This window comes from Oncorhynchus kisutch, linkage group LG18, assembly GCF_002021735.2.
Source record: "Oncorhynchus kisutch isolate 150728-3 linkage group LG18, Okis_V2, whole genome shotgun sequence".
NCBI classification, from domain to species: domain Eukaryota; kingdom Metazoa; phylum Chordata; class Actinopteri; order Salmoniformes; family Salmonidae; genus Oncorhynchus; species Oncorhynchus kisutch.
Window position 1 is genome coordinate 69462432 of NC_034191.2, and position 26355 is coordinate 69488786.

Consider the following 26355-nt stretch of genomic DNA (forward strand, 5'->3'; position numbering starts at 1 on the left):
TAAAGTTCTATATGGGCGCTAACATGGTGGCTGTGGTAAAACATGGCCTAACTCTATATATGTGACTGTAGACTATTGACTGGGCATCATCCTAAGTGGTACTCAAGAATGGATATTGAAACGTAGCTGGAGTGTGTGGTAAGAGCGTCTGATTGGAGATCAGAGAGATATGAGTGAAAGGAAGCTTAATGAATAACATCTGAGACTATGATCGCTTAGTGATGTCTAGCAAAGATTTGGAAGCTGAAAAATAGATTGGATTGGGTTTAGGGTTGTCATGGTTATTTTTTGTAAAATCTGTAACCTTTGAACTCTGACCTTGAGAACAAATATGAAAAAGGATATTCACAATGTTGTCTGCGTTTCTTTTACTGGCGTACCGTTGTCAGGAGACAACATGGTCCTGATGGTGACACAGCAGTTTCCATGGTAACAGTACAGGAAGCCACCATGGGAGCAGAGCCAGTGGATTCAGAGTGAACAAAACAAACCAACACAGGCTTGTGTTTTTAATGCACAGCACATTCTTTTAATACAAAATTAACAACATCTCTCAATTCGGTAAACTAACCAAAGCAACAAAAATGTACATCTAACACCTTGAAAAAATACACACCACGTTCACACGTCTTACAATATCTCAGTTAGTGCATGTTGATTATCATTTATAGTTTTCATTTTGCAGATACTTAATTTGTTGTGCCATTTTTTTGTCCAACAACATAAAGTGCATTTCACATTTAAAACAACGCATGAGTCTACACAAGATGCTGTTACTGTAGCATCCCTCCCCATTCTCAGCCATTGAGGAGTTAAAAGACGTGTAATTTAGCTCTGGATCGGGGTACCAAACCACATAATTCACCTACAGCTCTTGAAACCCCACCGGTAACACTAGAAACTCCTCCAACCACATGAAAGTTCATTCCTCTGTACAATCAAAATTACACTTTTCTGTGCGATTACACTGCACAATACTTGAACATGAAGTAAATATGCTATCCAAACAGTAAAGTACCATATCCACACACCAGTGGTTCCTTTGTCTACTCAAGAATGTGAAGCCCTTGTTTGCACCTATCCCATCTACGAAAGCTCACCTAGAGCCTTGAACGATTGACATTACTGTACATGAGAGAACATTAAAAAAATAAGGGAAGCACGGTTTCATTTCTGTCCCTAGCCCTTAGCTCATTGGTCCGGCACATCCTCAAGATTTTTGATAGGTGAAAGTACTGCGACAGCTCCACCTAGCCCTCCAACAGGCTAAGTAAAGTGTAAGCCATACTGCTTTCACCTCTCCAGACTTTGCAGATCTGCCTAAAGAAGGGGGAGGGATTGGGGGAAGGGGCTAGGGATTGAAATGTAAACAGGCTTTAGAAAACAGTAATTGGGAGTGAAATGTGATGTCACTCAAAATTGGTGCACCTGAGCCCCCCTTGGACCCTGGCGTAGGTAGCACCATACGTGATGTCATAACACCCCTATAAAAAGATATGCATGCTATATCTACAGAATCTAATTGGTCAACAGGCTGCCACATTAAATAAACAATGTATATTTACCAATACATTCAGAAGAGGCTCTACAGCGCATTAAAATACAAGATACTTTAGATAAATCAGAATTCAGGCGTGTCAACGCTAGAAAAAAATATAGAAACTTTCACTAAATATAACAAAATAGATTATTCATCAAAGGTAAAGGACATGTCTTCTTGGCTTTGTTGGTCTGTGAAGAGCCACAAGGACTATGACAGGAGCTCTTATTCCATCAGTCACGTGACGTCATTGCCTTTGCCCCACACTACTGCTCAGGGTCAGCCGCTGCATACCTCCACTATTCAGTTCAACACATCAGGAACTATCCTTCTCTTCGTCATTCCTCTGGTGGAATGTGTGTGATGAGGCCACTTCTCTCAGAATGATGGGAAGAATGGCAGCCATTTCCCCTGAGGTGAAAAGGTCACGCAGAAAGTAAATCCTCGGATCTACTGTCCCCATGGAGACAGCTATACAGTCGGTCTGTGCTTCTGATCACACAAACACACACACACACACATACACACATCATACTCAAATGCACACACTCAAGAGGCCATGCAACTCATATGCACAGAAAGATTTTCCTTAATCACAGACGCTTAATATGTTCACAAAGGCAGATGCAACTGAAAACCGGTGAGATATTTTCTCACAGAGTCCGGGTTTCATTCAGTGTAAGATATTGAAGACGACCGTAGCCAGAGAATACAGCAGTAGATTCAGATCAAAGGAGGCAGTGACATTGTAATGAGTGATGACAGAATACTGGACGGTGGCAGTCAGTCTCCTGTCCCATTCACATTTTCATAAACAAAACACACAAGTCAAGATCTAATTTCCCATTTGGAGAAATCACACACGGCACAAGTATTGGGGAAGTTCAGAGTCCTTTTCGGCCTGGTCGTATAAGGACTCTGCTTGGCATCGTAGATAAGGGCTGTTGTTCGTTGTCCTTGTATATCATCATGCTGGAGGTGGTCATGCTGCTGGGAAGAGGCTGTTATTGCCAATGATGTTTATAAACCCTGGATTGCGGATGCTATGTATTGGCCATTGAGAGGCTTTGAAGCCACCGGTCGGCCATATTGGCCCTCCCCAGTAGCAGCAGTCCTCCATAGAAATGAATGGAATTCTACAGAATTCTTTCAATTACATGTTTCAAGGACAAAATTACATGCATTTAAGTATTTGTTTTGTTGTAGAGGGGACTGTAACATGAGTAATAAAAAAATACTTTAAGGATTTTTAAATATTTTATGTTTAGCTCACATATTTTAAAGTATGCATGAAGGTGTCTGTAATATAATACACTTATCAGACACTAATGTAGACATTAATAAATGCATTTCTATGTCTTCCTAAATATTTTTTACACTGGAGGGGGAGTACCGAGGTGACTTCAATACAACGCCTCCTGTTAGTCATCCAGGGCTTATACACATCATTGCTTATTGCTGACAGAGTATTGCGATCGGTCCATGAAGTAACTAACACTTAGTTGTTGCTGCTGGCTGATATGACGGCAGAATGAGGACCTAGGGCCGAATGACCCTCATCAACAAACAATGTGTGAAGGGCGATGCTGGAACAGCATTAAGAACAACCATAAGATCACTCCACAGCTAGCTTGAAATGTCGCTGATGGTGCTATCGAATTAGATATATTCTGATAGCTCAAATGGCTGGCATGTTGTCAAAGACGGCGGCGGTCATGTGTGCTAGCAAAGCAGAAGTCTTGGGTTTGCGCCTCGGTGTGAGCCGAATCAGGAGGAAGTGGTACTTGCTAGGCAAGCAGCGCGACGTCCATAACAGTGGTGCCGTGATCTGCAGTTGGGCTCAGCTCCAAGGCCGGGTTGTTAGCTATGAAGCGAGTTTAGAAGGGGTGAATGTATTAAGGATGTACCCGTCAGCTCACTCCACAGCTATCTTGAAATTGTCAAGAAACGGTTGTCAAGGAGGGTGGTCACGTGTGCTAGCAAGGCAGAGGTCCTGGGTTCAAGCCTCATTATGAGCTGAATCAGAAGGAAGTCGTTGGTACTCGCTAGGCAAGCAGCAAGCATGACGTCCACACCGCTGGCTATGATCAAGGGAAGGTGATACCTAGTCTGAATTCCTTCAACCGAAAGGTGTCTTCTATATTTAACCCAACCGCTCTAAATCAGGGGGTGGTGTTGACTGGCTTCTGTCAGCCACGGTAAGGAAGTGGATCCAGGAGGCAGGAGACATCCATAGCTGGAAGAACAAGACGTGTCACTGCTCTCCTCCTTTCTTGTTATCCAAAGATTAAAACATTTAAAATAAATACACTTATTGTACCATGGTCTGTCACATAGATGATTGATAATCAACACTCTATTACTTTGTGGATGTCCATCCCCATTTCGTATAATATGTTACAAATTACAATTGGTATTATATGTTACGAAGATGCAAAACGTACAATATGTTACGAAGTTGCAAATGTACAATATGTCACAAATTTGCTAAATGTATGATATGTTCCTAATTCTAGCTAGGCTAGTGGTTAAGGTTAAGTTTAGGAGTTAGGTTAAAGGGTTAAGGTTAGGGTTAACTAAAAGGGCTATGGTTAGGATTAGGTGATGGGTTAGCTAACACGCTAAGTAGTTGGAAATTAGCTAAAAAGTAGTAAGTAGTTGAAAAGTTGCTAATTAGCTAAAATGCTGAAGGTGTCAGTGATGATATTCAAACTTGCAGTCTTTGAGTTAAGGCTGTCTTTTGTAACCATACCAAACATATCATATCATACAAAATGGAGTATCTTGGATTTACATATAGAATAATACACAATGGTCTGAGACCTGGTTGCAATATCAGGGGAAATGGTATTCATTAAAGTCCTATGCTTCATACACCTCGGGCTGTGTAGTCCGATGGCCCCACGGCCGCCATCCCACTTCTGACAACAATGTAGCAAAAAGAGGAAGCTGGAAGCAAACCCGGGTATCTGGCGTAAAACGCAAACACCCCACACATAGTGCCAATATGGTTAACATGCTTGGTGGTAATTGTAACTTGGCTCATATAGCGAGGATCCCACAATACATTCAGTTTCAACAGCTCCCAGCCAGTCTAACTGTCTGCTTGGTCTGCAGAGGGAACATTTCACTCTCCTCTACTATCAAGAGAAGTCAGCCTACTTAACGTGCGTAAAATACAGAATGAGTTAGTTATGAGAATTGGGCTGTTTATGTATGAAGAAGCGACTGGATAAAACGGAGATAAAAAGATCAGAGGTCTAATCATAATCTAAGGGCATTTGGCACGCGCAAGGGGTAGGGCAATAAGGGTACTTATCTTCTGGAGGCTGTTGTCACCTCGGGATGTAGAGCAAACAGAACATCATAATACATTCTCACACGTGAAATGGGGGGAGATGGAGATTGAAAGATGGATGGAAGGGAAGATAAGCGCCCGCTCTCCTCCTCCTCGGCTTGGTTTCTTTACTCGGTGTCTGCGGAGGACGCAGGGCGCGCGGATCACAGAGCGCCGGGGCTATTTTTAGCCTCTCGCGGTTGTTTAGCTTTCAAAGCACGTTCAGAGTGCAGCAGCGAGATGAGATGCTCTAGCCGCAGCCCGGCTTCGTTGTAGTGAAACGTCTGCATCTTGATCATCGCCCCCTTTTGCTCATCACTCCCTACACTACTCCTCTCGCTCTCCCTCTCTGTCCATGGGACACATACATTGCCTTTTTGCACACACGCGAGCTTTTTAACTTGTGGGACAAGTTTAAACAGTCTAGAATAATCTCTCAATCCTTTTATGGAGGAAAAAAAGCGCGCATCATTAAAAGCGGCTAAAACTATGTAATCTACATTTGCTGCAGCGCCATGCGACCATCCTTTCCCAGTCATCTGCAGAACACCTCGTGGCACGTAAACCCAACGGTGGTGTGGAGGGGGGATGGTACACCTATGGTGGCAGCGGTCAGATCATGTGATGTTGTTTTATATTTAAACTGGGAAGACCGAGATAGAGAAGGTCAGAGGTACAGTAGGCATACAGTACACTTTTGTACCAAATCCTCCACCCTATACTCAAAGATATATACTGTATGTCTCTGCCTCTACTTATCCCTCCAACTCCCCTTCTCCTGCTGCTGCCTCCATCCTTCACTGGATACAGCCCAGCCATGGAGACACAGAGCCATGCAGTAGACCCTGCCTGCCTTCCTCTGCCCAGGGCACCTCTCTCCTTCCCTCCCAGGGCCTGGGTCTGTGTCAGACGTGGCTGGGGGTCCGTGCCCTGTGGGTCACCCTGGCCGGTATACAGCCACAACAGACCAGCCACAGAGCCTGCTGGATCTCCTGGTTCCTGAAGGCGTAGATCACTGGGTTGATGACTGAGTTGTAGGTGGCGGGCACCAGGGTGGCGTAGGTGTAGAGAGGTGGGTACGTGTAGTCGGCGACGAGGGAGTAGACGGTGAAGGGCATCCAGCAGGCGGCGAACGTTCCCAGGATGATGGCCAGTGTGGACACGCCCTTCCTGGTGGTGACGTAGTGGGGCGAGGTGGACAGGAAGTGATGCTGCAAGGCGATCTGGTGGGCGTGGTGCATGACGATCTTACAGATCTGCACGTACAGCTGCAACATGAGGCCGAACAGCAGGAGGAAGGATACGGACAGCACCACCACGTTGTTCTTAGTCAGCGGGCGCACCACGCTGCATGTCGACTCCTCCGCCAGGCAGTTCACCCCCGTGACGGGAAGTAGGCCCAGGCAGAGAGACAGGCCCCAGAGGAGGACCAGCATGGTGTAGGTGAAGGCGGCGGTACGCTCTGAGTTGTAGGTCAGGGCGTAGTAGAGTGACAGGTAACGGTCTATGGTGATGGCAAGCAGGCTGAAGACGGAGGCTGAGAAGGAGGCCACCACCAGACCAACAGTCAGCAGCTGGGCCGAGTCAGACCTCAGCAGGTAGGCCAAGGTGAAGTGGAGCACCAGGCCCAGACCAGCCAGGAGGTCAGCCAGGGCCAGGCTGCCGATCAGCAGGAACATGGGGGCTCGGAGAGACGGGTTCTGCCAGATCACCAGCACCACTAGGGCGTTCTCACAGGCAATGAGGGTCCCTGAGGAGCACAGCAAGATGTCCCAGGGGTTGATCAGGAGAGGGGGCACCGGGGGAAAGGAGTCCAGAGGGGAGTAGGTGGCGTTGTCCGTGAATCCGTCTCCGCTGCTGGACCAGGCTGTGGGGTCAGGGGTCAGCCAGCTGGAGGTGACCAACGGTTTGTATGCGTCACTCATTGTCTGGAAACACACACATATACTAGTGTTATAAGAGGTCACACACACATACACCCGTTGATGCATGCACCAAACACACACACACATGTCAAAATTCACACACAGACTCGCAGTGGCACAGACACAAACTTAAGAAGCCACACAGAGATGAGCGCTCACACATAAGATCATATTTTGATAGAGGACTATAGTAGCCTAGACATTATCCCTCTGTCCACATTTCATGCCTTATTTTTAATACAGTAACAAGAGATAACTCAGCCTGATTATAATCTAAAGTGTATTGTACCCTATCTGGTATGAATTGAAAGAACAATACACAGTTGCCTATACTTGCTATAGTCATTGTGGTATGGAGCAGTTTTGTGGCAGATTGTGTAAACTACTCATCAACAGGCTCCATATAAAGTCTTTCGAAATTGGCCTACTATCATAACCAATCATAAAATGATAATAGGCCCAATTCTGAAAACCACACAATGTAGGAATAGGAACCCTAAAAGACATGCAGCGCGCGCTATGCACACATTCGATTGTACATGTATCTCACCCCACCACAAGAGGAAATGGTCCCGATAGCCTCTTCTTCGCCACAACCCGTAGATGCTTGGAATAACGCAAAACAGACCATTTCAGCATTCTAGTCCTTTGTGGTGCTCCTCTCTTACCTTCTCATGTGTCTCAACATTGGGCCTAATAATATTTAATCACCTTTGGTTTTCCGCAAAACCCCGCCAGGTTGCATTAACAATAGCCTTGGTTGCATTGTATTAACAATTTTCCTCAAATAGACCGCCCGTCCATTAATTAATTAATGAATTCATTCATCCATGTATCCACCACTATTAACATGCCTACCTTGACTCCGTGGTGCGGCGTAAGGCTAGATAAAAGTGCGTCCTTGCTGTATTTCCATGATAGGCTATTGATAACGATGGCGGCAGGTGCGGAGCCCCGATCAGATGAAGATGCAGCACTGTTGCACCGGGGGGTGGATGGGTCTTTACTGAAGCACAGAGGGAGAGCAGGGAAAGCGGAGCAGAGGCTTTACAGGAGCATTGCTGTGGACTGCGGCTGTGCAGCGAGCGGGGGTGTGGAAAAAGGGGGAGCGCTGCTCTCTAACGGGCCAGACTTCGAGACGGGAAGTGTTTGTTCAAACCCCCCACGAGAGGACGAGACAGCAACAGCTCAATACCAGGAGGACCTACTCATCTGTCAGCGCCCATTGCTCAAGGACAGAGACTGATAGGAGTGTTGTATAAGGCACAGGACCTTCATCCGTTCAAAGGCTAAATCGATTGGAAACAGGTGAGAACCCCCCCCCCCCCCCCCCCCCCCCCCATCTTATTTCTTTAATTTGGAGAAGAGTAGGCAGACTAGGAATAGTATTACATCAATGTATGTAAATTACACTATATCTGATGATCTTGAAGTGATTAATAAGGAAATACACTCTTTCTACAGTTCACTAAATCAATCTCATCTTTCAGAAAGCGACTTAGAGTCCTTTTTTTGATTCAGCTAATAACTATGTTGGCCTGTAGAAGTAAGGTTTAATAAGAAACTCAGTGATTCTGATATATATTACTGAGTTGGACCAAGCCATTAAACAAATGCCCATATGTAAATCTCCTGGACCAGATGGCCTGACTCCTGAATTCTATCAACATTTTAGGCTTGATATTAGATAGTTATTGCTTTCGGTCTACAAAGAGGGTATTGCTAATGCTATCTTACCATCTTCTTTGAGACAGAACTAATAGTTATTATACCCAAACCAATGAAGGGCTCTCTTTACCTGGACAATTGGAGACCAATCACGTTGTTGGCAACTGACTATAAAAGTTACTAGCCCATGTCTATGCCAATAGGCTGAAAAAAGGCCTTGATGATATACAGTTAAAGTCGGAAGTTTACATACACCTTAGCCAAATACATTTAAACTCACAATTCCTGACATTTCATTCTAGTAAAAATTCCCTGTCTTAGGTCAGTTAGGATCACCACTTTATTTTAAGAATGTGAAATGTCAGAATAATAGTAGAGAAAATTATTTATTTCAGCTTTTATTTCTTTCATCACATTCCCAGTGGGTCAGAAGTTTACATACACTCAATTAGGATTTGGTAGCATTGCCTTTAAATTGTTTCCCACAATAAATTTGATTAATTTTGACCCATTCCTCCTAACAGAGCTGGCGTAACCGAGTCAGGTTTGTAGGCCTCCTTGCTCGCACACACTTTTTCAGACCAGAGGACATTTCTCCAAAAAGTACGATCTTTGTCCCCAAAAAGTACGATCTTTTGTAGTTGCAAACCGTAGTCTGGCTTTTTTTATGGCGGTTTTGGAGCAGTGGCTTCTTCCTTGCTGAGCGGCCTTTCAGGTTATGTCGATATAGGACTCGTTTTACTGTGGATATAGATACTTTTGTACCTGTTTCCTCCAGCATCTTCACAATGACCTTTGCTGATGTTCTGGGATTGATTTGCACTTTTCACACCAAAGTGCGTTCATCTCTAGGAGACAGAATGCGCCTCCTTCCTGAGCGGTATGACGGCTGCGTGGTCCCATGGTGTTTATACTTGCATACTATTGTTTGTACAGATGAACGTGTACCACGTGTACCACGTTCATCTGTGAAATTGCTCCCAAGGATGAACCAGACTTGTGGAAGTCTAGAATTAGACTTGGGTGATTTCTTTTGATTTTCCCATGATGCCAAGTAAGAGGCACTGACTTTGAAGGTAGGCCTTGAAATACATCCACAGGTACATCTCCAATCGACTCAAATAATGTCAATTAGCCTATCAGAAGCTTCTAACACCATGACATCATTTTCAGGCATGTTACAAGCTGTTTAAAGGCATAGTCAATTTAGTGTATGTAAACTTCTGACCCACTGGAATTTTGATACAGTCAATTATAAGTGAAATAATCTGTCTGTAAACAATTGTTGGAAAAATGACTTGTGTCATGCACAAAGTTGATGTCCTAACCGACTTGCCAAAACTATAGTTTGTTAACAAGAAATTTGTGGAGTGGTTGAATAACGAGTTTTAATGACTCCAACCTAAGTGTATGTAAACTTTTGACTTCAACTGTATATAATCAGTGAAACTCAATCAGCCTTCATTAAAGGAAGGAGTATCCATAACCATATATGATTGGTTTTAGATATTAGATTACAGTGAGTTCAAAGAAGTTGATGGCTTTATATTGTTTTTTTATTTATTTTTTAGGCTTTTGACACTTTAGAACACAACTTTTTATTGAGAACTCTCTCTACTTTTGGGTTTGGGGAGAATTTCTGTAAAGTGATAATATATTATATATAACGATATTAGCAGTTCTGTGGCTATGAGTAATGGCACATCTCCTTGTTTCTCTATTCCTAGAGGAATTAGACAGGGTTGTCCAATCTCCCCTCTTTTATTTATTTTAGGCACAGATTTACGAGCAGTATTTTGAGTCTCAGAATTTATAAGGGATCTGTATTTTTGGTAAAGATATATTAAGGTTTGCAAAGCAATTCCACTTCCTTTACTTTGACTTATTAAAAACACTTGGTTATATTATGAGGTTGTTCCCTCTTTTCCAAGTTTACAAATTCATGACTTGAATCTTTTGGATAAAAATGCAACAATAAGTGGATACGATTGGCAGTTAATGAAGTCATTTTTGGTGATTATAATGAAATATATTAATACGGAAGTGACCAACCCATGCTGTGATCAAAAGTGACTACCTTTTACCTTACTTGTCCAGTTATCCCAAAAGTTAAAGAAACTAATTTTTAAATATTTTCTTCCACCTACCCTGTTAATGATTTCTTGCACAAAAGATTCAATTTTGACAAAACTCATGTTTTTTGTTCTTCTGATTCAGAATCTATAGAGCATTTATTTTTTTCATTTCATTTTTTCCCATTTCATTTATTTGCTACCATTCTAGTAAACTATGGATTGACATTCATGAATGGTTGTGTATAAAATCTCCAAAAATGACATTGTACTTATCCTTGTAATTCCGATCATAACTATTTTATTAACATTATTATTATTTTTGCCAAATATTATTTTGAAAAAAAAATCCTTATTTTGTAGTTTTTTTCATTGAACTATTGCAATTTTATAAATCCCTCAAATGTGTGAAATGTAAAAAGTTGGAAAAAATTATTAGAAGCTATGTCTCTGAATGTCTGTTAATGTCTCATTGCCTGGTCGCCTGGTGTTCCATTATCTCATTTTGTTCATTGTATTCACAGGAATGTCCCTGTATTGTAATATTGGTATTGTTGTTGCCATACATAAAAACATTTTTTTTGATAAACAGAAATAAATAAATAAAAGATAGTGTTGTGCGCATCCCCCGTGTGTGTGTGTGTCGGCCTATCTTTAACATTTTTTTTACTGTCCATTGTTTCCAGATTTCTTTGAAATACGACCTATGATTAATGACAGTAAGAGTTTAATAGTTTTCCTTCCAAAATGTTTAATTAAATATGTTAAAAAGCAGCTTTTCTGTGTTGGAATGGTGTGGGTGTTCCCCAACAACATAATTAATGGTGTGGGCGTAGACAGAATGATGACATCATCCTCTATGAGGAAATGGAAAGTATTTTTGAAATGGTCTGTTTGAGATACTAGTTTGAGGTGGGGTTTAGGTATTTTTTCTCAAATGTATGCTTTGGCTACAAATACAAGTAGGCCATAGGACGAGTCAACAACCTTATTTGGGTATAAGTCAGAATATTATCTTTTAAAAGTTTGAATTTTACTGGTTAGTTACTTTAGACAGAAAGATGACTTCAAAATAGAGGATAATGCCCCTGGACTGTTAAATAAAAAAAATAAACATTGACTCTGTACTGGTACCCCCTGTATATAGCCCTGCTATTGTTATTTACTGCTGCTCTTTAATCATTTGTAATTCTTATCTCTTACTTTTTTTTGTTGGTATTTTCTTAAAACAGCATTGTTGGTTCAGGGCTTGTAAGTAAGCATTTCACTGTAAGGTGAAATGCTTACACCTGTTGTAGTCGGCATGTGTGACATAACATTTGATTTAAGTGCAGGGACAAGTTATGATTGTCAGGCTGTGGTATCACCATGCAACAAGATCTCATGGTTTGACCAATTTTCCTTTAGATTCCGACATTTCTCCAATGCAATGTTGACGCGGAGTGCTTCTTTCCCTCATCCTAGCCCCCTGTGTTTTGCTATTCTGGGCATGTCTATTCGAACCATCATCTGTCAGCCACCTCCCGATTCTCATCCCTCTCTCATCCATCTTCTATCTACCCTTCTTCCCTCAGTTCCTCTGTGCTTGAAGGCCTTCACTTTCAATCATTAATTGATTAAGTCTGTCTTCAGATGTGTCTGTAGGTGGCTAGTCAGTAGACTCCTCTACACACCTGCCTGAGGTACAGTGTCCTAGCATCATCTAGCCCTGTTTTTGTTAAGGCAACCGTGGGTGGGCTGGGCTGCTTACATAGGCAGCATCATGACTGGAGGTGTGAATTCATTAAAAAAATACACTGCCTTTGTGCTGTTGCAGTATGAACCTGTAGTGACCAGGTAGAACCACTGAGGGGCAGTGCTGAGCAAGGATGAGTCATCAGTGTGCACCTGGGGGAGAGGAACCAGTCTATGAAAGTAGAACACAAACTCACAGCCTGTATCTATCATCTTTTATTCAATTTTTCTTTAAAACAGAAAATGACCATTTCACAACAGGCCGTCTCGAGCAAACCCTCACATAAACCTTGCCAACACCTACAAAACGGTATCAAAAGTGCACCATAGTGACAATACATTATCTTCTCAAGGACTTATATTTTTTTCCTATGATAATATCATCTTATTCTCCTCATATTGATACAAATACCACTCTGTACATGGTAGAAATACACGATCCAAGTGTCCCACACTTGGAACACTCACCTCCCCACTCTCCCTTCATGCAGTCAACTGGTCTGCTCTGACAAGGCCCCAGCCAGGCACCAAAGCAGAGTTGCAGTCTGAGGGAGTGTGCAGACACCTGGCCGCTATTACAACACATGAATCATTAAATACCCACTCACCCCACACAAACCCCCATGCTATAACCATCGCCTCAGTCACACAACCTCTGTACAACAGTCATTAAACAGCTTTCCAACTCACAAAACTTTGATACGTCCACTGAACCTTTGACACAACTCCCTGTAGCAGCATCTCCAGCCTAAGTGATAGGGTGGGGGAAGGCGGGAGGTAGGTAGGAGGAAGGGGGAGGGAGGTAGGAGTGGGATGGGGGAGGGAGGGAGGGAGGGAGGGAGGGAGGGAGGGAGGGAGGGAGGGAGGGAGGGAGGGAGGGAGGGAGGGAGGGAGGGAGGGAGGGAGGGAGGAAGGAAGGAAGGTAGGAGGAAGGGGGAGGGAGGGAGGTAGGAGTGGGATAGGGGAGGGAGGGAGGGAGGGAGGAAGGGGGAGGGAGGGAGGTAGGAGTGGGATGGGGGAGGAAGGAAGGGGGAGGGAGGTAGGAGTGGGATGGGGGAGGGAGGAAGGAAGGAAGGAAGGTAGGAGGGAGGATAGGGGGGACTGAGGCTGAGCTTCAGTAGGTGTGTGACACCACAGAGCGATTTACACTAGTATGGTCCACTAGTATGATCCTCAAATCCACTGAGAGGTACTGTCCTCTTCAGGGACAGTCAGTCTCTTGACTGATAGAATAGGATGTAGCCTGACTCAGAGTTCTTTGAGATCTCAGAGGTGAGGCCGTAGAACTCCTCTATGGCCTGGGCGTCTATCTTCTGCAGAGGGAAGGAGAGACAACACGGGTCAATGGGGTCACACAAAACACAAGGGCGCTCCCATGCATGCTCACACACATCCTCGTGTGGACCTAATCCTAATTCCTAACCCCTAAACTTAAAATAGCCTTTGTCCACATGGACATGGGAAATGACCCACAAGGGAGAATTTTTATTGTTTTACAATCCTTGTGGAACTTTGGGGATTTGAAGTCCCCACAAGGATAGAAGAACCAACCTACACATACAACATCTTACCTCTACAATGTCATCATCAAACAGCAGCCAGAAGTCGTGACTCTTCACAATGGCGATGTAGTGTCCTCTGTTTGGACCACTGAAAACAAGACGACGAAGTCAGCAACACACTCACAATCTTAAGGGTCAGTTAGAATACTTTTAGACAACAACACTGACCTCCCACAATGCACCACGACGGCAACCAGGTCATAGAGCCTCTCGGGATTGGTTGCGTCTCCTGAGGTGTTGAAGAGGCGGAGCTCCAGAGGGAAGACAACACGATAGGACAGCTTGGTGTAACGCTGCAGCTGCTCCATGTACTTGAACCTCTTCAGGTGTAGAGCCAGGATCATAGGCAGCTTCTTCACACGCATCCTGGGGGAGGAGTCAATTACAGTGGACACACAACCTCACACACACAACCTCACATAGCGATAAACACGGTCATCACAGAACAATACTTTTGTTTACTTTTGCAATGAACACAACACTGCCAACACCGACCTTTTGTGTGCCTCCTGTTTACTTCTACATTCTTCACAGTAGTACTTATACTCACTGCAGAGAGTCTCTGTGTTACTAAACCCCCTGGAGGGAGAAACGGAGAGAAGGAGAGCGAGGGGTCAGAGTACTTGGAGGCACACGGAGCAAGAAGCAATACACAGGCCAGTCAATATGTAATGTGTTATTGTAGTCAGGTGTTCTTACCTGAGACAGTGTGTGATAGAGGTGTTCTGTTCCACGTCCACTGACAGGTCCAGGAAGTCTTCATCTTTGCTGCTGATCTGTAGGGAGAAAACAGCATGACTAGAGTCAGATGGAAACTTGATTTTGTCCATCTTCGTGCCAACAGAATTTGAGCCTTCTCTCTACAGCATATCACCGACATGCATTGCATCCTGCTGACCACAACAACAACAGGGACATAACTAGTTGACGAGGGTGAGGGGCTTCAGACTCAGACGGTGTGTACCGTTTCACAGGTGAGGCAGCGGGTCTCGTTGGTGAGGGTTCCCTGGAAGATCTCATGGACCCAGGTGGAGGGAGGCGGGGCGTTGCTGTTGTTGTTCTGGGAGTCGAGCGAGCCATTGGCCAGGCGGCCGTTGGTCTTGTCCTGCTTCTTCTCCTCCTGCAGCAGGTCAGCGATGGTGTTGAGCAGGTAGTTCAGGAACTCATGGGCATCCTGTTGCATGTAGTTGTCAAACAGCTCTGCAGAGGGAGATGGAGAGGAGAGGGGGAGAGGAGGTAGGTAGGGTACAAGGGAGACAGGGGAGAGGGTCAACCTCAGGGGAAACAGGAGAGAGAGGGTCTGTCCCCCCCATCCCGAACTACAAGTATACAGTCTCCTGCTCACCATTCTCCTTGCGTAGGCGCGTGATGAACTTCTTGGGTGGTATGACTCCCACCTTTCTCTTCTGGTTGGCGATACTGTGGAACAGGTCGGCCAGGCAGGTCAGCAGGTTCTCCTTGCGTCGGGGCTGGCTGCGGTACGCCAAGATCTTCTCCCGGAACGGACGGCAGAAGTACAGCGCCTGCAGCACCGAGTTACAGTAGCACGTGTTCCCAAACTGGGGGCAAATACAAGGACAGATACAAAGAGTAAGGCAAAGAGCTGGACACACACACACACAATAACCGTCTGCATGGATAAGGCACATGTGATCTGTAACAAAGATTATGCAGACATGTGCATGTGAACTACGGCACTCTCACTTACATTGACCAATCCGAAGTAGTGCTCGTTGACAGGGAACTGCTCTGAGCCAATCTCTTTCTCCAGAGCGGAAGCATTGGCGCCCTGTAATACAAAGTGCTGATATTTTTGGCATAGGTCGATGGGAGTGTGTACCGATCAATAGTTCCAAATGGAATTTCATATCTAATGCCAATAGCTGTCAGTGGGAGGGGGGGCAGAACGACTGTCATTCTTTGTTAATGGAATATGACCCTAACCATCAGAGGCTGTGAAAATGCACACAGCAACCAGGATTTCCTGAGTAGGCCTACATGGACAGAGGTTGGGTTTGATCATAAAAAATAAAATAAACTAAATGTATGATCCAAATGAATGAAGTCTGTCTGACAGGTTTGCCAAACTAAGTAGTTATCTTTGTAAACTTGGAACAATATGACAGCCAGTCAGTCTTGTCTAGCAGCTGATCATGTCGTCATCTGCTGTGTTCCAGAAATAGCTCGCGCTTCGGTAGAATTCAGAAAAGGGGGTTTACAGGAAGACAACTCACTGTATCGTCAGTCACAATGTTAGATTTGACTAACTAACTACTGTAACTATCTGGAAATGCTGTCTAGCTAAATTAACATTCACATACAGGAAAAGCACAACTGTGAACATAACTTTGTTAGGTTTGACATTGATCAAATCAAATTTATTTATATAGCCCTTCGTACATCAGCTGATATCTCAAAGTGCTGTACAGAAACCCAGCCTAAAACCCCAAACAGCAAGCAATGCAGGTGTAGAAGCACGGAGTTGAGTAAACTCAGCTAACAATTACGGAGTTATGTTGATTTAGTATTCAAATTGTGTCCAGTGTTGAAATGTCTTGACATCCACACTGCTTTACTGCAAAATGAACGTGCAAGCTAGCTAGCCTCGGAACTATGCAGTGCGGTCACAGTGGGGGAGGAGATAAACATCAGTAATTAATGAAAGATCATACATAAACAGCCCACTAATATAACACATTAAAGGCCGACGAAATTAGTTATCATAGCTAGCAATAGAACGTAAGACAAAAACAATGTGTCAGTGAAGCCAGGAAAACTGACTGGGTAGCAACAGAAAAGCAGACGATTTTAACCATCTTCCATGTCACGCAAGATAGTAACAACACAACCACGGTTGTCGTGCCACCCTCTCATCACTTTGCAATGTGTTTAGTAGATGCCATTTACTCACCATGGTACAAAAAGAGGCAAATTTGGAAACTGTCATTAGGATTTCCATTCGCCCAACGCCATCTTCCACCCAATCACCGCGAGGAGGACTCCCTTGTGACAGGGCACACTGGACGGGCGATGGGAGCTCCGCTAGGTCTTAGAGGGTCATGCCTGGAAGCGATCCATCTTTTGTTAAATTAACGTCAGATTAAGGAAAATACGGTAAAGGTTTGGAAAATATGTAGTTAGCTAAAATGCTACAAAAACTTTAAAAAATCTACTTTTACGTTAATTTGACGAAAGGTCGATCCCTTCTAGCCGTGACTGTTTTAGGTCCGTGCAAGATAACCTCCATCCGATGTCCATGTTCTGTGGCGTAGATAATATAACATTCACAAATGTGCCCACATGAGCAATTCTGGACACACAGCTGTGTAGAGAATGACGACTGTAATTAATGTCAAACCAGAGTCAAACTCACTGAAACTTTGATCAGGCTTTTGAGACGAGAATCCAATTTACTTGTCAATATAACTGGCTGTCACGGTCAGCAGTTCATCAATCAATTATTTCGATAATGTACAAGCACAACAAAATCTGCATTATTTTAATACATTTTGTTAACAAAAGTTAATCAGACGAGTCGTTCAGCAGTTCACTGACATGTACAGGTCATAGGACGCTTCACAGTGCCTCAACATTCCAATAGGAAAGGAAGTTTTTCTATTATCTGTTCTGAAATCATTTAATACATTGTACCAATGGAGCTTAGTCAATGAGGTAGATAACCAAAACTGGACTTAGATCAGCACAGAGGGGAAACAAATGATTCTACCCAGCATGTTTGTTCAGGCAATAGGAAGGCAATGCTTAAATCTGTTTTAGAAGGAGGAGTTTCGGGTCCTTTATTCTCTCTTTCCGCCGTACCCGCCATCTTGTGAGCTACCGGGGGTAAGATGTGCTCTGCATTTAAAGACTATAAACTTATAAAATATCATTTTAAATGCATATGAAGACATTGATATACGTATGTTAAAACATACTCTATATTTGAGGCGAGAATTCACCCTTTAAAGACCGTATGTGTGGCATATAGTGACACGGTTTGGTAATGGGGTAACAGCGTGGCTGCACATGCGGGCCTAACCACTGTTGCGTTCGCAGGATTTGTTATTTCTTAGGCACAATAACATACACAGCCAGAGAATTTGACATGCAAAATAACTAAACTTTGGTGCAACGTGGCAGTTAACTTAATTGTCAATCTGGGAAAATGAGGCGGCATTGGACTGAGTTTGCGAGCTAGGTAACGTTGGACTTAAATAGCTAACGTTCGTTTTTTGGCGTTGTATTTTTGACTGACGTTTCCATGTTTTGCGTGTCTCCTTATTATTAGTAACTGGTGTACATCTTATAATAATCACTAGCTATGATTCGGACAACATTGTTTTTCTTTGCAGTGAAATTCACTTTGTCACAACAGGTTGCAGTTGTCAGGCAAACGTTAATCAGACCACTGTATTGGTAATTTAGTTACATAACATAGATACACAGGGCGGGGTGAAATTAAGTTTTTGTATCTGACAGCATTACCTCCAATGACGACTAAACCCTAGTATCCAAAGTCCTAGACCACTCTTGTAAATCATACATTTTACAGCCACCGTAATTAAGAATTCCTACTTTGCCGTTGGGTTTATCTAACATTTGAATGTCCATGTTTTCCAAGTAATCAGGCATCATGACGAACACAAGAGGCAAGAGGAGGGGGACGAGGTACATGTTCAGCAGGGCCTTCCGCAAGCATGGTGAGTTCATATCAGAAAGACTGCAGATGAAATGTCTCGTTAGGTCACTACAATTTCTGAGTTATTTGAAGTAAAGAACTCAAGTTGTTTTGGTTGGTTGTGAGGAATCAATGTACTTTGTTCCTCAGGTCCCATTCCCCTGTCCACGTACATGCGTATCTACAGGAAGGGCGATATCGTTGACATCAAGGTAGGGTTTGTTCCACCTTTTCCAGGTTTCACTAACCAGGTTTCCATCTATCTATTTCATGTTGATGAAATGCCTGAAGCATGAAAGTCACCATCAGGCTGACACCAGAACAATAACTCATATCGAAGTACATTTGTAGTCATGCAATGATATGGTGTGGACCTCCCATTACGAATTGGAAACCATGCCGTTTATTAACTTCACAGGGTGGTGAATGTGCAAGGTGATGAACTTGATGCTTCTGTCCAATAATTATCCAGGGTCTTATTCAGGTGACATGATTGATGCTTGGCTGCCGTTTGACAAATACATACAAATGACATCGCTTTAATCTATAATAATCTCATAATGTAGATAGCCTACTTGAAACTATCTGTGAGCTGTTGGTTAAAGATAGTGGTCACATTTGCTATATAATGCAATAGGTTTTGTGATATTGAGAATGCAATGGAAACACATTTGACTTGTATTTTTCATTTGGTACATGGGATTTTAACGGCAAGTTATGTGCACTACGTCATCAAAACAAAGTCAGTTTGATGGAAACACATCTTCACCAAAAACACAGTCCCATTTTCACTTTACCACCTGGGCAGTCCTAAGTGGTCATTCACGTGGAGGACAGTATATGTACTTTATCACCCCGACCAAGCATCTACCGTATGTTTGAACTTGGGTTGTTGGAGACCAGCACAACAACACAACATTCCCCTCAATTGCAGGTCATGGCGTAGCACAAGTTCCAGCAAAATTAAGGCTGTATAGAATTTCAAAAACATTACAATACATTTCACAATGCATTGTGTGCCCTCAGGCCACTACTCTACTACTACATATCTACAACACAAAGTCTGTAGGTGTGTCCCTGCTGTACCATATGGTGTGTTATATTTTTTCAGACTGTATTGCTTGCGTGCGATACTTGACGTGGAATAAAGTTCCATGTAGTACTAGATGCGTCTCCCGTAGTCTGTTCTGGACTTGGGGACTGTAAAGAGACCTCTGATGCAGGTTTTTGAATATTCACATGAAAATCTGTTTCAAATTGGATGGAAACCTGGCTATTGGTAGTGACTGCAGCGTAACAAAATTAGTTATATTTTGGACTTCCCCAAAAACCCAACTCTTAAGATTGTGAATGTCTCTCCTCCAGGGTACAGGTACCATCCAGAAGGGAATGCCTCACAAGTGCTACCACGGCAAGACGGGCAGAGTCTACAACGTAACCCAACATGCTGTCGGCATCATTGTCAACAAGCAGGTCAAGTAAGTACGGCAATGTATGGTGGATTGGTCAGCATCGGTTTCCTTTCCAGCTTGGTCATGTTTTAGGTCTTTCATAAAGGAAATTGATGTGCCCTGCCGGTATCTTTGTAATGGAAGGTTAATGTTGCAGAAGTATGATTGCTGCCTATCTCAAAACCCCACCTTCACTTTGCCACCCGGGCTGTCCTATGTCCTAAGTGGTCATTCACGTGGGGGACAGTATTTGTACTTCAGCATCCCGGCCAAGCACCTACCGTATGTTTGAACTTGGGTTGTTGAAGTAGACACACACAAAAACATTTGCAGGCCACACGTCTTTCACCATTTGGAAGCGTTATGTTTTCTGATAAGTCAGGGTCTCAATTACGCTGCTTACATCCATTTTGTGACCAGTAGCCTTTTGTATGTTGTGCTGACCACATCCCTGATTTACTTCCAAGCTGAAAACGTCTCCCCTTCTCTCTGTAGAGGTAAGATCCTTGCCAAGAGGATCAACGTACGTATTGAGCACGTGAAGCACTCTAAGAGCAGGGACAGCTTCCTGCAGCGCGTCAAGGAGAACGAGAAGAGGAAAGTGGAGGCCAAGCAGAAGGGCACCTGGGTGGAGCTGAAACGGCAGGTATGAGAGAGCACATTTACCTGGGCTGTTGTCAGTAGTGTTTTAACAGGCTGTACATCCTATAGCTCTCTAGGACCAGCCTTGTTGGTCACTTCTATGTAACTGAACATTCCAGATAGATTGAAGCTGTAGAAAGGACATCAACACATCTAGTGGAATGTTTTGATATTTTGAAGCATTCTGTAATGGTAATTCAGCCATGTCATCATTTCTGATAGTCCTTTGAATTGTGTACCCACATATAAATGTATGCACACATGACTAAGTCGCTTAGGATAAAAGCCTGCTAAATTGCTATTTTTATTTAACCTTTATTTAATGATTTTGTATTTGTAGTGGCATCTCATCTGTGCATTTGTCCTTTCCTCATCTCCCCCTGCAGCCCACTGCTCCCCGTGATGCCCGCTTTGTCAGCACCAAGGGCAATGAGCCCCAGCTGCTGGAGCCCATCCCGTATGAGTTCATGGCATAACTATGCTGACCAAAATAAAACTGTTTCTGCACAGATTTATGTGAGCTTGAGTCTTGTGTACACTAACATGCAGGGATGTTGGTAACTTCTGTGTCTAAAACTACATAATGGAAAAGGAGATGTTTCAGGGCAGGGGGGAGAACTGACCCTTATGTGATACCTTGAGTTATGTAGGTGCTGTCCAGGGAGACTTAGGTTGCTTTGCAGCTGTCGTTCAATGATTGTCTTTCATTGATCACTCGTAGGGAAGTGAAATGCGATTTCTATTTCACCGGCAAACAGAACTCCAAGCACAGTAGTCTCAAAGTATACGCACAGCTTTAAGTGTTTTGACACTTTAAAATGTGAGTGCTGTCCATTGTCAAAAAATAAAGAACATCTGGGTGTATGTTTTTTTAAATGGATTGGTTGTTGCAAATATGTCAATGTTCAAGGTAGACTTTTTCAAAATGTACAGTTCTCTGCCTTAACTGTACTTCCTGGAAATAACTGCTAGTACACCAATCAGGCCAGCAGGTGGCAATGTGCACCAGGGTAAGTGCCTTCCTCTAGGAGCTGATCCTTGGATTATTTATTACTATGGATCCCCATTCGCTACACTTCCTGGGATCCAGCAAAATTAAGGCTTTATACAATTTAAAAACATTACAATACATTTCACAGCACATTGGGTGCCATCAGGCTATTATTCTAATACTACATATCTACACGTCCCAGCTGTTCCAGAAGGTGTATTTGGCTTTTATTTATCAGATTTTACTTATGCGTTACTTGATGTGGAATAGCATTCCATGTAGTACATTTGTCATTGTTTCATAGTACAGATTGAATGCCCAGGCTCCTATACAAATGTCAATGGTCATAGACTGCTACTGAGAATACATCTGAAAAAGCTATACCCTGTAAATGTTGATTGTGTCCTATCAGATTTAGATGCATTTGAGAGCAGTGAGCCCTTAAATGCCCTTCAAGTACAATCACAGCAGGCTGGTGTTCAGTCTTTAGTGTAAAGTACATCATTCTTCATTCAAGTGTTACATCTCTTTTCTGGTGGTGTGGCCATGCCTGTTATGTGTGTGTGTGTCATGTGGTACTGTTTGACTGTGTACTTTGTGTGTGTAGGGAGGAGGGACTACCCCTGTCCTATCTTGACTTGTGCTGTTTAATCAGCAGAGCCTGAATGGCTGACTGGGTATCTGACATATGTTATCGCATCCTACCTCAGTTCTTTACCCAATATTTACTCCAATTAGGACCAGTTTACTGAGATAGTAGCAGCAGCTGGGAGAGGGAGCATGAACTGACGCTATCAGGTAATGAGCCATATCGTGAATGTATATGAAAATGTATCACTTTATTGAAATGTCATGCTTGATGAGTTGTGTATCTGAATAACATTCTAGTTCTGTGGTATGTCCTGTGTCGTTGCATTTTTGAAAATGCCTCTATTTCTCCCCCGATTCTTTTGAAATGCAGCCAATTGGCTGCATTTATAAAGGCAGACCAATTATATATTTTTTCCACTAATGGTCTTTTGACCCATCAGATCTGTTGCCCATAATTGGGCAAAATATATGAATTTGTCTGCCTGTGTAAATGCAGCCTATTAGTGTTCCCACTGGTGGGATACTATCCCTCATAAAGACCTCAAACCTACAGCCCCTGTTACCCCTGTCTGTCTCCATAAAGGCAGAAGATAACTGTTGGAACAAGTGTCCAACAAGCTGAATGAATACAATCTGGGGTTACACCCAAAATCAATGTGATCAATCAGTAGCGGACATCCAAATCCCTGGTTATTGATCAGTATAGACTGCGTTGAGGCCTGGGTGCTTAGATAACTGCCTATATTGTTGGGCACCTACCATTTCACCTATGGAGCTTCCTTTAAACATAGTGATATCTGTACCGTCAGACAGAACAAGGATATAAAAGAGTACGAAAGAAGGAAACATAATGAAACTTTGAATCTGCTCTCACAGACAGAATGGGCCTTCATCTGGAGCGCTGACTCATGTAAGTTAGTGATTGAAGGAGGAAAAAGTAAACAGTCTGAGAGGAAAAGAGCGAGAGAGAGAAAGGAGGGGTGGTGTGGAACGGGACTTGTGGATAAAAGCCATGGATCACTATGGGCTCCTTAATCACACACGTTCGACACACAGATTGAGGCTGTCAACTCAGCCAGCAGCCCAGAGCAGCCATATCGACCTTGTGTGTCACACATTAACCACTCACACCACTGGTGGAGGGAGGAGAGCAGAAGCTGTATGGGATGATAATAACGACAGACATCAGACTATGTCTCTCTCTTTCTATCCACAATGTTTCCATGAGTTCATGTTGTTCTCACACACTTGTCAACCCTTCTTGTTTCACCTCTCTCTCGCTCTGTTTTTCTTTGTCTCTGGCCTGATTAGAGTCGGATTAAAACCGCTGAAGGACTGCCAGTGAGTAAATGAAGGGTGTATTTGTGTCAGTAATGTGAGGGGGGAGTGTGTGGTATGTGTGTGTGTTTTCGTTTGGGGGGTGGGGGTGGACAATGGAGCTAGGAAATCCCAGGCCAAACACAGAGCACACTGTATCTCTCTGGGGGATAGGTGGACAGATAGGGTCTTTCTTCCCCCTCTACTTGTCAGTAGTGGTTATCAGTGAAGACCATGGTCATATACAGAACTAGGGTTATTGATCCTGTCAGTGGAGGGATTGGGCCAGTGTGACCGGACAGGGAGAGGTTGATAACGGTGGCAGGTGACCTGAAGCGTGGGAGGGAGCAGAGGTAACACCCTGGAGTTCTTAATAGGCCTCATTCAGAGATGTCAGCCAAAGGTTTCTCACCAGATCATGGGAAAATGAAACATGCATGGTAGTTGGTCTCTAGTCTTTAGGAAATGGACAGACCATATTGTATTGAAGATGTTATGTTTTGTTTTCACAATTAAGTACCCTTGTGGAAACATATTACATTGTTAATCTAAGTAAAGAGCAGTGTCATCATTGGGAGTGGGTTGAACGGTCTTCATAATTGCATGACTCAGTCTTGTGGGTTAAAGAGGATCACATTGGGAGACAGTAGGAGAATGAAGACTGGGTTTTGACTGTAAATCCCAGTATGGAGCTGGTTGATAAGACCACGATTAGGGCTGTAATTTCCATGTGCGTTTGATGACTGGAGACAGACAGTCACTTAGCTCATACTACAAACGCACACAGACAGAAGATAGCGTCTGTCTGAGTGTCAGGAGCCTGGATAACAATATTAAAGCCTGCAATCAGTCAGAGAAAGGTAAGTTCAAGGACCTGAATCACAACAACTGCTGGCTAGTCTACTCAATTTACCAATAACAACATTTAGATCTAGAAAATCAGAGCCAGAAACCCAAACACATCCATTTGCAAGAGAGGCTATTTTGGCTGAGTTCAGTCAAGCAGCCCAATTCTGATACTGTTCCACTAATTGGTATTTTGACCAATCACAGCAGATCTTTTTCAGAGCTAATCCAATTGGTCAAAATACCAATTAGTGAAAATTGGGCTGCCTGTGTACACACTAATTGAAAGGAAAACCCCAAACTCTCAGACACTAGGCCTTCCATGGAATGAGTTTGAAACCCCTGCAGACACTCCTCGTCACAACTCTGTATAGGCTGTTCATAGAGATAGATAGAGGACTGTGCCATTAAAGCAGGGGTGTCAAACTCGTTGAAAGGAGGGTCGCGTGTCTGCAGTTTAAAAATAAATCTATAATAATTAAGACCTAAACAACCAGGTGAGGGGAGTTTCTTACTCATTAGTGACTTCAATCAAGTACAAGGGTGGAGCAAAAACCTGCAGACACTTGGTCCTCCTTGGAATGAGTTTGACACATATGCGTTATAGCGTGTGTGACAGCATGGGCAGCACCATTGAGGCTATAACCCATAGGAATTCCCACCCAGTTGACTACTTTAAAATGGTGGAAACATGCAAGCCCTCAATGGCAATGTCCATGCTAAGACAGGTTATATCCATGATGAGTCCTTTCTCTATCAGGCTGTTTGCATCATTCACTGTTCCTAACTTCCTCCAAACAGGAACGAACCAATGTCAAATGTAGGGTGATGAGTGAATAAAATCACAAAGCAGATGTCCAATATTAATTTATTAAACATCAATATTTCTCCAAAATAATGAAAATACTTATTAGGCTACCAAGACAATTTGCTTTCCATTTAGTTCACTTTCCATTGCGTGAATTGAAACACCCCTGTATTATCCAATAGTGGTGTCGCCCAATATAATATATCATCCTCAGATGTGTCAATCCATGTAGTGTAGTAAATGACCTGCTCTCGGTTTTTATTAGAGGTGGTTCTTTACCAAAACACTGTCATCTTTACCACCTATACAATTAAAATGGGGGAAAGGATACGAGTCCAAAAAAAGCTTTATTAATAACCTTATTTAGTGAACTGCCAAGCCACCTTCAATAAATCTTGGAAATGAGATACCCATCTTTGTAAGCACACAGGTTTGGTGTGTTTATATCTGTCCTGCCCAGCTTTAGCCTCTTTCAACAGATGGTCCCAAAGAGATCAGATCTTAGCTCCTTGGGCTTGAAATTCACATTTCTGTTAGATCAAAGACTGGACATCCTATGTTGTTTTTTTACTGATAGATGAATGTTAATGTGTCTGGGGGTCAGAAACACATGGGTATTATAGTGTTTGTTACAGAGAGGAATCCACGATGTTGCTGTTTCTCTTCCATAGAAACCCTTCTCACTTGAAAACTGTGATGAGCTTCTGGATCCGCTACCGGGTCACCAGACACGGGCTGAGCCACAGTGGAGAGAAGCCATACATGTGAGTGTGAAGCTTCACTATCTTAAAGGGCAATGGTTCACTTCACTGTCAATGACTGGTTTGTTTGAGGCTGGATGGCTGATCTTTCTACAATACTACATTGTTGCCTTTCCAAGCCATTTGTCAAGACAACCAGTTGGCTAAAGCAAAGCAGCGGGTTGGCTCCGAGGCTAGGGTTTAGTTCTGAATGTGTTTGAACCAGAAATGTTACTGAATGGACTTGAGTAGTAACCTAACTCACTGTGACACTTCCACTCTACAGGTTTTGAGTGGGTGAAGGAAAAGTGACGGCCATATCGGAAAATGACAAACATGGGTCCTGCTGCACAAGATTGAACACGCACATCTGCTGCCGTTTCAGTGAAGATGACACACACACGGGCCTCTACGAGGGTATTTAGATTCTACCACATCCGCCTGAGCTCTGAC

At 43.4% G+C, this 26355-nt stretch overlaps 3 protein-coding genes across 3 annotated transcripts; 1 reads left to right on the forward strand and 2 right to left on the reverse strand.

The window, feature by feature from the left end:
- Window positions 1-504: 504 nt before the first annotated feature.
- On the reverse strand, window positions 505-7876 carry gpr12 (G protein-coupled receptor 12). The gene is made up of 3 exons (XM_031796654.1): window positions 7661-7876; window positions 7353-7408; window positions 505-6805 (listed from the first exon to the last, which is right to left on the reverse strand). The coding sequence occupies exon 3, from the start codon at window positions 6800-6802 to the stop codon at window positions 5783-5785; it is 1020 nt and encodes a 339-aa protein (XP_031652514.1). The 5' UTR covers window positions 6803-6805; window positions 7353-7408; window positions 7661-7876; the 3' UTR covers window positions 505-5782.
- Window positions 7877-12476: 4600 nt separating this feature from the next.
- On the reverse strand, window positions 12477-16856 carry usp12a (ubiquitin specific peptidase 12a). The gene is made up of 9 exons (XM_031796655.1): window positions 16750-16856; window positions 15547-15627; window positions 15184-15397; window positions 14803-15038; window positions 14538-14614; window positions 14334-14417; window positions 14007-14204; window positions 13848-13926; window positions 12477-13589 (listed from the first exon to the last, which is right to left on the reverse strand). Exons 1-9 carry the CDS (start codon window positions 16795-16797, stop codon window positions 13488-13490), a joined length of 1119 nt encoding a protein of 372 aa, XP_031652515.1. The 5' UTR covers window positions 16798-16856; the 3' UTR covers window positions 12477-13487.
- Window positions 16855-21120, forward strand: rpl21 (ribosomal protein L21). Its single transcript, XM_020508948.2, has 6 exons — window positions 16855-17681; window positions 18460-18538; window positions 18667-18728; window positions 19882-19994; window positions 20463-20613; window positions 20996-21120. The coding sequence occupies exons 2-6, from the start codon at window positions 18472-18474 to the stop codon at window positions 21083-21085; spliced, it is 483 nt and encodes a 160-aa protein (XP_020364537.1). The 5' UTR covers window positions 16855-17681; window positions 18460-18471; the 3' UTR covers window positions 21086-21120.
- Window positions 21121-26355: the final 5235 nt, after the last annotated feature.

Bases quoted from the DNA above. Each gene is read 5' to 3' on its own strand.
- rpl21 (XM_020508948.2), top strand. From the start codon at position 18,472: ATGACGAACACAAGAGGCAAGAGGAGGGGGACGAGGTACATGTTCAGC. The intron at 18,729-19,881 runs GTAGGGTTTGTT...TCTCTCCTCCAG, and splicing joins GCGATATCGTTGACATCAAG to GGTACAGGTACCATCCAGAA. The intron at 19,995-20,462 runs GTAAGTACGGCA...TTCTCTCTGTAG, and splicing joins ATTGTCAACAAGCAGGTCAA to AGGTAAGATCCTTGCCAAGA.
- gpr12 (XM_031796654.1), bottom strand. From the start codon at position 6,802: ATGAGTGACGCATACAAACCGTTGGTCACCTCCAGCTGGCTGACCCCT.
- usp12a (XM_031796655.1), bottom strand. From the start codon at position 16,797: ATGGAAATCCTAATGACAGTTTCCAAATTTGCCTCTTTTTGTACCATG. The intron at 15,628-16,749 runs GTGAGTAAATGG...TTTGTATTACAG, and splicing joins TTGCCTCTTTTTGTACCATG to GGCGCCAATGCTTCCGCTCT. The intron at 13,590-13,847 runs GTAAGATGTTGT...TTCCCTCTGCAG, and splicing joins TTGATGATGACATTGTAGAG to AAGATAGACGCCCAGGCCAT.